The 9977-nt window shown below is 47.8% G+C and overlaps 1 protein-coding gene and 1 long non-coding RNA gene across 2 annotated transcripts; one reads left to right on the top strand and one right to left on the bottom strand.

Annotated features, from left to right (window-relative positions):
* Nucleotides 1-2041: 2041 nt before the first annotated feature.
* LOC6604045 (cytosol aminopeptidase) lies at nt 2042-4041 on the top strand. The gene is made up of 3 exons (XM_002028952.2): nt 2042-3138; nt 3192-3656; nt 3715-4041. The coding sequence occupies exons 1-3, from the start codon at nt 2086-2088 to the stop codon at nt 3853-3855; spliced, it is 1659 nt and encodes a 552-aa protein (XP_002028988.1). The 5' UTR covers nt 2042-2085; the 3' UTR covers nt 3856-4041.
* A 496-nt stretch (nt 4042-4537) lies between these two features.
* LOC6604044 lies at nt 4538-4832 on the bottom strand. Its single transcript, XR_003409284.1, has 3 exons — nt 4819-4832; nt 4668-4741; nt 4538-4604 (listed from the first exon to the last, which is right to left on the bottom strand). It is a non-coding gene; the product is annotated as an uncharacterized LOC6604044 (long non-coding RNA).
* Between the last annotated feature and the right edge of the window lie 5145 nt (nt 4833-9977).

Raw genomic sequence — 9977 nt, 5'->3', positions numbered from 1 at the left:
CCTTCTTGTTGGCATTCCAAAGGTTCGTCGGTCGTCGAGGATGTCCGCAACGCGTGAACTGCGACAACGCGACAACGCGACAAATTTCGTCGGAGCAAGTCGCCACTTCAGCGAACTGCGGAGGAAGATAGAGGCGGAAGCGGACGCGATACGCGAATTTGCGTCAAGAAGCAGGTGCGAGATTGCCTTCATACCGCCTCGAGCACCGCACATGGGCGGACTTTGGGAGGCCGGTGTGAAGTCTGCCAAGGGCCTACTCCTACGGGCAGTCGGAAGCGCTCTCCTCACCGCAGAGGAGCTGGAGACCGTGCTGGTCGGGATCGAGGCGGTACTCAACTCGCGCCCGCTAGGACCCCTAAGCCCAGACCCAAGCGACGGAGACATGCTGACTCCCGGGCACCTGCTGACAGGCGGGCCGCTCATCGCACCCCCAGCACCCAGGACCCCGGACCAGGAGGGTCTGAGCTGCTTAAAGCGATGGCGGCTTGTCTCGTCAGCCAGGCAAATGTTCTGGCAGCGATGGTCCCGGGAGTATGTGCTGGGATTGCAAATAAGATTCAAGTGGCATCAGGAGGAACCAAACATCAAGGAAGGCGACCTCGTAATCGTCGCCGAGGACAACCTGCCCCCTCAACAGGGGCTCCTCGGAAGGGTGGTCGTTACAACCGCCGGGCAGGACGGAAGGGTCAGAGTGGTCGACCTAAGGACGAGCAGCGGAGCCACGTTCAGGAGGCCAATCCACAAGTTGGCTCTTCTGCCACTGGTTTGAAGCCTTCCAGGCCTTCAACGGGGCCGGTGTAGCGCCATTTGGCGTATAATAATTGTTATTAGGATCGTATTTTATGAAGTCTAGTGTAAGTTAGGCTAGGGCAAAGCGGGAGCGCAATATAAGCTCGCTCTCTCGCTCTTGGCGAATTCGCCCCACTTTGCAACCGTAGGTAAGATAGGCGCAGAAGAAATTGTTTGAATATATGAAGAGAAGTCGAGAAAAATCTATGAAAACGAACGCACGCACTCCTTTTTTTTTCGTCGTCGTAAAATACAAATTTGCAGTCACCCAAGTTTTTCGGTCTCTTTATTTTAGAAAAACTATTCTAAATTTTCAGGAATTAATGATGCAGTATCGAAAGTTTAAAGGAATCATTTAGTCACGGCACTTTGTAACGACGATGCCTTATTGTAAAATTAAACTTATTTTTCGCTGAAATATTTTAAAAGTTAGGCGTATGCCAAATAAATTGTATTCTATAACGTTTTGATTTTAAAAACCTTTCTTTTTTATCACCCACTTATACAAAAAAGATTCTTTAACGAGCGGGAACGAAATGAACTCTGAATTATGCTCGCACTTGTCATGAGATAGGAGAGTGGAACTTTTCTCCCTCTCTCTCTTTCTTACACACAAGCCCGCCGTTCTGTCTCGCTTCCCTCCGCCAGAGCGAACACACTGCTCGAGAAAGAGTGTGTGAGATGGATAGAGAGATCGAGAGAGAATGAGTAAGCGCGTGGAAGGCGATTTGGTCGTTATAAAAACGATCCGATCTCATCCACATTTGACAGTCTAGTAAATATGGCGTTCTCTACGATTCTGCGTTAATTGTGAATGCCACAGATTTTTGGTCTTTGTGGGGGCGGACGGGTCCAGGTGTCTGGATATACAATTTGGTTGCTCTAGCTTTCATGGTCTCTGATATCTAGGTGCTCATCAAGGACGCTCATAGGACGAAAAGGCTTCCTTCTGGAAGTTACACTCATCCAGAGCCACATCTATTTGAGTACCATGGCCCTTCAAGAGTTCATGATTTGTTAGCCCCATTTGTCAAAGATATACATACTCGACATGTTTACTCCTCCGAGGACAGCCAAACCAAAACAGTAGTGAGTGAAGGGCCGATGTCCACTCGTTTTTAGATTCTGATCCTTTCGAATTTCCTGAATGTACCGACCAAATAGCCCTTGAAGTGAGTGTCACTTTCTCATGGAGTACATTCATCGCCTCAATTTGGCATTCTCTATTGCTAGAAATTGAACACGAAATACGTATATTCTGATATTTGGTACATTGTGTGGGCTTAACGAAAAATAATGCTTGGCGTTGTACGTCGGCTGGTCTCCCAGGCCTTCCCGCAGCGCCTGCGACCACGTCCCCAGGCTATCCAGCGCCGCTCCGCCTCGCAGGCGGTAAACCAGATGTTGCAGCTCCAGCAGATGGACATGTGTGCGGATCCTCCATCCCGCGGACTTGTGGTCGGCGTGTTCGCCGACGAAACGGACCGCAATGATGCTGGCGTCCTCACCGCGGCCGGTTGGCGGTACAATGTCCAGAAGACTGCCGGCCGATTGCTACAGGTCCTCCGCATGTCCGGACCCATGCCCAAGCGGGGCGAGGCTCGCCTTTTCTTCGCGATCGAGCCAGAGCGCATCCCCTATTACTCTGTGGTGGCTGTGGTCGGCCTCGGCAAGGAGTGCCTCGGCTACAATCCCTACGAGGTGCTCGACGAACAGAAGGAGGCGATCCGTCGCTCCGTGGCCGCCGCCTGCCGTATCCTGGCCGAGCTGGACACCGACAGAATCGAAGTTGAAAACTGCGGCCACGCCGAGTCCGCCGCCGAGGGGGCCGCATTGGGCATCTGGCTCTACCAGGAGCTGCGTAACCCACAGAACAGGATTCCAGTGCCGTCGCTGGACTTATACGCAAGAAAAGACGAGGTCTGCGACCTCGAAGGATGGCGCATTGGTCTGCAGAAGGCAGCCGCCCAGAACCTGACGAGACAGCTGCAGGAGATGCCCTCCAACCTCCTCACACCCACAGCTTTTGCGCAGAATGTCGTCGAGGTGCTGTGCAAATCCGGTGTCAATGTGGAGGTCAAGGTCGAGGGCTGGGCCGAGAGCCAGTCAATGCACGCCTTCCTGGCTGTGGGCAAGGCCTCGTGCGAGCCACCCATCTTCCTGGAGCTGAGTTACTACGGCACCTGTGCCGAGGAGCGCCCCATTGTGCTGGTGGGCCAAGGCGTGACTTACGATGCTGGAGGATTGTGCCTGAAAGAGAAACATGAGCTCTTCCATATGCGTGGCGACATGACCGGGGCCGCCGTTGTGGTGGCCTGTTGTCGAGCTGTGGCTGGCCTGCGTTTACCGGTAAGTACTCAGGACAGAAATGATATCTCCTTGAATAATAATGCTGTTCTTAGGTCAACATTCGCGGCCTGATACCTCTTTGTGAAAACGTAGTGGGCTGCAATTCGGTCCGTACTGGGGACATGGTCAAGTCCATGAACGGCAAGACCATCGAGATCCAGTGCACCGATCACGAGGATGTACTGGTCCTGGCAGACGCCCTGCTGTATGCGCAAAACTTCTGTCCCAAGTGCATCATTGACGTCGGCACCTGCTCGGGCTACATGCGCCAGGCCCTGGATGAGTCGGCTGCGGGGGTCTTTACCAACTCGGAGATCCTGTGGCAGCAGATCAAGCACGCCAGCATGCATACCGGAGATCGTGTGTGGCGCTTCCCATTGTGGAAATATTACAGCAAGGCCGTGCGTGCCGGGGGACGCAGCGATGTGCAGAACTATGGCATTGACCGAGGTGGACGTCCCTGCAAGGCCGCTGCCTTTCTCCGTGAGTTTGTGCCCTGTGGCCAGTGGATGCATATTGTGAGTATTGTGGGGCGCTTTGTTGGGGCGCAGATCTTATGGATTTTCTCCCTCAAAGGATGCCACAAATGTTATGGTGACAAAGGGCTTCGAATACGAGTATCTGCGCAAGGGAATGGCCGGCCGCCCGACCCGAACACTGGTGGAGTTTATTGCTCAGACGATTTGCAAGGATACGGCCCCACGTTTGGCCAAGTAATCAATCTCTAACGGGAATCCAATGTTATATATATTTTTTACTGTGTTTTTTGACGATGCCACACACGAACACAAAATTACACTTGAGCTATGATCACTCTATTTTACATATGTTTTCGCATTTTTAATCTCCACACAAACACATGCGGCACATTCGTTTATTATGAAATTGTAACGTATAAAACAGAGAAACAGCGCTAGTGTTCGATCTTTTGTTGGGTCCTGGGCTTCCAACTATTGAACATGATAACTAGACACTGTGGATTATTGCTTTGTCAGACTCTACCCGGAATCGGGTATTATATGTAATATCTGTGGTATCACTAAAAGTGAGTGCTACGCCAGGGAGACTGCATGAGTAATCACAACGTTTATGTCAATGGGTGGATAGTTTTGCAGCAGCTTCACATACGAGGCAAAGTCGTTCTCTAAAACACAATCTCATTCTTGCCCTGTACGTAACCCAGGCCATGTCATTGAAGAATGTGTTCCAGGCGCTTTCTGGCCCCTCGCTAAGCGGATGATCTTGTAGGCCAACGCCCCTTGAATCAACAGCGACGTCCCCGTCCCCGTCGCCTTCTCCAGCTCCATTGCAGCTGTGTCCCGGGGGGAGTACCAATTCCTCAATGAACTGCTGGTACAGGGCTCGCTTCTGGGCCAGCGTGGTCGTCCAACTGCTGCGTCTTGGTCCCAAGTAGCCCAACAGCAGTTTCCAGCTGAGTGCACGGAAGCTTTGTACATCGGGCACACCTGTGGATTGGATTGGATTCATGTCCATGAATTACTACGCCTATCAGAAGTGTGATATCCCACCATTAAACGTCAGTCTGCGCAGCTCCTTTAGGTCAACCACATCCTGGGCCAGCGCATCATCGAACTCTTTTACACTGAAAGATACAGGGGGGGATAACAATCTTTTTTTCTTAATTCCCGAAAACACGTCACATTTTTGTGTCTTCCATACCGCGCCTTGAAAATGGACATGCTTTGGCTGTATGCGGGCGAGGATCTCAGTTTGCTCCATGCAGGGACAGTCGCTTTGCAATGATGTGGACTGGACTTATATTATTTCTTTGTTGTCATCCAGCCAGCTGCATTATTGCTTTTTCCAATACAGTTCGAAGCAGAAACAATTTTGATATTCCGTCGAATATTTTTAGATATCTAGATCTCTCAGCCCTGCCCACATAATTTTATCCGATTAATGAATCAATTTTCTACTTAACTGTCTTGTTTTAAATACTTGACTTTAATTGTTTTTGCCTCAATTTTGGTTCCTCAACAACAATATATGTATCTGAAAACCCGAACTTAGCCCTCTTAAGCCCCCTCTATTTAAATAGTTCAAATACTGGAGGTTAATGACGGAAAATATTAACGATTGTAAATTCTTCTTGTAGACTCATGCTACCTTTCCTCTGAACTTAAAAAAAAACGAGGGGGAAACGTTGTGAGTTGCTGCGGACACCGCAACTCTAAGGTTATACCCGATACTAAGTCAGTATGGCTCTCCTCCGGCAGACGCCGCTAATATTTAACGACACGACAAAGAGTGCGTGCGAGAGAGACAGAAAATCAGTCTGAGCGTGACGTCGGGCGCTGCGTAGCCACTGCAAATTGATTTGTTCCTTTTGGCTATAAAAATGATCTGATCTGATCCAGATTCAGCAATCTAATAGATATGGTCATTATCTATGATTCTGCGTTTTTAGTTTTCTCAAATCTGCAATATTGTGGATGCAACAGATTTTCGTCCTTTGTGGGGGCGGATGGGGGTGGGGCGAAATTCTGAGATATACGTTTTATAGTGACATCTTAAAGGAGTGTGTGTACCAAATTTGGTTACTCTAGCCTTAATAGTCTCTGAGATTTGTGGTTGCCTCAGATTTTCGTCCTTTGCGGGGGCGGAAGGGGGTGTGGCGAAATTTGGACAGGAAACGGTCAAGGTCCGATATCACAGGAGTGTGGATACCAAATTGGGTTGCTCTGGCTTTTATAGGTTCTGAGATCCTTGAACTCATATTTTGCAATTGGCAAAACCGACCATGAAACCTGTGTGTTAGAGTGAGACAGAGCGAGAAAGAGTGAAATTGTTTTCGTGATTCTGGCTGTAATAATTATACGATCTGGTTCAGATTTTGCACTCTAGAAGATATAGTCATCTTCTACGATTCTGCGTTTTTAGTTTTCTCGTATCGTCGAAATTGTGGATGCCACAGATTTTCGCCCTTTGTGGGGGCGGATGTGGGCGGGGCAAAGTTTTGAAATATTTTTGGAGCAGTGACATATCACAGAAGTCTGGATCCAAAACATCGTTGCTCTAGCTCTTATAGTCTTTGAGCATTAGGCGCTGAAGGGGACGGACAGACGGACAGACGGACGGACGGACAGACAGACAGGGCTCAATCGACTCGGCTATTGATGCTGATCAAGAATATATATACTTTATAGGGTCGGAAACGATTCCTTCTGGACGTTACACACATCCACTTTTACCACAAATCTAATATACCCCAATACTCATTTTGAGTATCGGGTATAAAAACACTATATCTGTTCAGCCACAGACATGTAAATCGGAGTCGAGCATTACTACTCGCTGCTGCTACCAGATCAACAGCTAAGCTGGGATGGATTGTGGCAGGAAAAGTCAAATCTGCCCACAATTCCTCACCCATTTGTGCAACGGGAGTAAACGAGCTCATGGAAAGATTCTGCACTCTGGACAATCTAGAGACGGAAGACAAACCACGCACTCCAGTGGAAGCACGGTGTGAAGCTCATTTTATAGAAAATCTTCAGACAGCTTCAGACGGCCGTTTTATTGTAAAGCTCCTATTTTCCGAACACCCTTCAGCCCTGGGGGAGACGTTGGAAACCGCAACAAAAAGATTCCTAGCGTTGGAGCGGCGAAGCTCAACAGAAACTTGGAAGAGTTATGTGGACTTCATGGAAGAGTATGAAGGACTAGGACATATGAAGATTGAGCCAGCATCAAAAGTTCCCAAAAGGCACTAACTTATTCCACATATTCCACTCAAACCTGAGAGCACCACCACAAAGCTTCGGGTAGTATTCGATGCCTCATGCAAATCAACAAGCGGGAAATCTTTGAACGACATTCTGCAGGCTGGACCCACCGTTCAGAGCGAACTTATGTCCATTATGCTACGATTTCGAATTCATAAGTACGTATTCACAGCGGACATAGAAAAGATGTACCGGCAAGTGTGGATGAATCCGGAGGATCAATTCCATCAGATGATAGTCTGGAGAAGCAATCCATCCGAAGAGATCAGGTACTATCGCCTGAAAACAGTAACATATGGGACAACAGCTGCTCCGTTCCTAGCAACGAAATGTCTGGATCATTTGGCAATACAATACAAAGACAGACTACCAGTAGGATCAACAACATTAAAAACAGATTTCTATGTTGACGACTGTCTAACTGGAGCAAACACGATTCCAGAGGCAATTCATGCTCGACAAGAACTAAATAAGATATTTCTACCGTCCGGATTCAAATTGCGCAAGTGGTGCTCCAACAATGAGCAACTTCTCCAAGGAATCCCCAAAGAGGATATTGTAACCGATGTAAAATTAGGAGAGACACTAGAGCACTACAGCGTGAAAACTCTGGGTCTCATCTGGATGCCGAAGAAGGATACATTGTGTGGACGAACACAGAAAAGCCAGGCTACACGCATCACCAAACGGGTGGTATGTTCCGAACTGGCCCAAATCTTTGACTTTTTGCACCGGTGGTAGTAAAGGCAAAAATCTTCATGCAACAACTTTGGGAGCTCAAACTGGATTGGGATAACGAATTACCATTACAACACCAAACCGAATGGAAAGAATACCGGGACGACTTACAAACATTGAACAAAATGCAAATTCCCCGGCATATCTACGATGGTAAAATTCCAGTTACCCAAGAACTCCATCCGTTTGTAGATGCATCAGAACGAGCATATGGCGCAGCAGTATATGTACGCGCTACATACAAAAACAACCAAGTGTCAGTAAGACTGCTCTGTTCGAAATCACGTGTGGCGCCGACAGCCAAACAATCACTACCACTGTTAGAACTTTGTGCTGCAGTGAGCTCACAAACCGAGTCCGACAGGATCTGCACATGGACATTACAACGGTTTCAGGATGGTTTTGGAGTGATTCCACCGTTGTTTTATCCTGGATAAACGCATCGTCATCAACATACCATACCTTTGTGGCAAACCGAATAGCCAAAATCCAGGCATTAACAAATCAGTCACAATGGCGTCACGACGTGTCATCGGCCAACAACGCAGCCGATGTCCTGTCGAGAGGAATCGCATTGTGGTGCTCAAGCATTAAGGGCAATCGCAAGACAACAATATTGGATTATCAATGACAAGACAATGGCTAGAAGCATCATCCACAGCTGTGTTAGATGCACCAAGGCTAGACCAAAGCTGATACACCAGATCATGGGCAATCTCCTAGCACAACGAGTCACACAAGCACGCCCGTTTCTTAATGTAGGCGTCGACTACTGTGGACCAATCTCGATCCACCATAAGATCCGAGGCAAAAGACCCGATAAGGCGTACATCGCCGTGTTTTGCTACTTTTCCACAAAGGCAGTACACCTGGAGCTGGTAAGCGACCTGACCACAGATGCATTCTTGGCCGCCCTGCGTCGATTCTTAAGCAGACGTGGGAAGTGCCAAACTATTCATTGCGACAATGCAACGAACTTTGTGGGTGCAAACAACCAGCTTAAAGAATTAGAAGACTCTATATTCAGCTCAAAGGCAAGTGCTCTGATCACGAATCATTGCAACAAAAAGCAAGTGGATTTTAAATTCATTCCTCCCAGGGCTCCATCGTTTGGCGGCCTCTGGGAAGCGGCGGTAAAATCAGCAAAAAAAACTGTTGATAACAACCACCAACACAGCCTCATTGACATTTGAAGAACTAAACACAGTGATAATCGAAATTGAAGCAATTCTCAAATCTCGACCCATCACTCCAATGTCAAATGATCCCACTGATACAACAGCGCTCACCCCAGGACACTTCTTGATTGGTGAACCATTGACAACGCCTCCTGACGTCAATACTGATCATCAAGGAAGAACATTGGTCAAGCGCTGGGAATTGGTATCGCGTCTAAAGCATTCATTCTGGAAACAATGGTCTACAGAATACCTCCAAGAATTGCAAGCTCGGCATAGAGAGCCGCCTACATATGTTGTAAAGCATTGACTTTCTGCAGAGCTGCTGCGCTCTCCCGCTAAAGGGGCTCTCTGCCGCCGCCACTTCGGCAACTACTTTGATCTGCTGCCGCCACTTCGGCAGTCACTTTGATCTAACGCCGTCGTCCATAGTTTTAGTTCTATGCTAACCCCTCTGCGCATTGGTTGCATATCGATCTCGCATAAAGTTCATCTGCCAATAGCAAGCAATCGGCTTCCGCTAAGCCACCAAGATTAAATACGAATTATAAAGTTTAACCCAAAATCTCTTTTTATTTTGAAATACATAGGTGCCAAAAAAGCTTGGCATCTCAAACATTGGTGACCCCCCGACGTGATATAAAACCATTGCTTAATCGCGTTCCGTTAAAACACTTATTAATTATACAATATTGTGTTGTTGGGTAGTTTAACTACCAACAAATACATTTGTGTGCACATTAAAAACAGTTTAAAGTGCAAATTCAGTGAGAGTGCGGCTGGAATATTTATAGACAAATTCCGATACTTTAAGCGTCGAATCTCTCATTCTTTGCGCAGCTGCAGCCGCGGTTCTTGACTTTTCGTGTCTTGCATTCTCGCTCTCGCGTCTATACATCGTCGCTTAAGCGGTATTTCATTTTCCGTTGTTGTGTCGATTGCACAACGGTTAACATGGACAACGATCCAAATACAGGCGCGGGCGGAAATATTGTGGTGGCTGATTCCAGACTGAGTCTGTATAAACGTAAAAGTCAATCATTATATGATCGATTGCACAGGCTTGGCGAATCCTTCGCGGGGAATAAAATCGACAAGCTGACCGCCGCGGAAGTCGAGGTGCGCCTTGATATGTTGGCAGAAATTCGAGCGGAATTTAATAAGGCCCATAATGAGT

The sequence above is a fragment of the Drosophila persimilis genome, unplaced genomic scaffold (genome assembly GCF_003286085.1).
Source record: "Drosophila persimilis strain 14011-0111.01,24,50 unplaced genomic scaffold, DperRS2 tig00001384-arrow-arrow-pilon, whole genome shotgun sequence".
NCBI lineage: Eukaryota > Metazoa > Arthropoda > Insecta > Diptera > Drosophilidae > Drosophila > Drosophila persimilis.
The sequence above is the reverse complement of the archived record's forward strand: the minus strand, read 5'-3'. Positions and strand labels throughout refer to the sequence as shown.

Coding starts and splice junctions, on each gene's coding strand:
- LOC6604045 (XM_002028952.2), top strand. CDS start 2,086: ATGCTTGGCGTTGTACGTCGGCTGGTCTCCCAGGCCTTCCCGCAGCGC. Junction 3,139..3,191: donor TGGCTGGCCTGCGTTTACCG/GTAAGTACTCAG, acceptor TGCTGTTCTTAG/GTCAACATTCGCGGCCTGAT. Junction 3,657..3,714: donor GTGGCCAGTGGATGCATATT/GTGAGTATTGTG, acceptor TCTCCCTCAAAG/GATGCCACAAATGTTATGGT.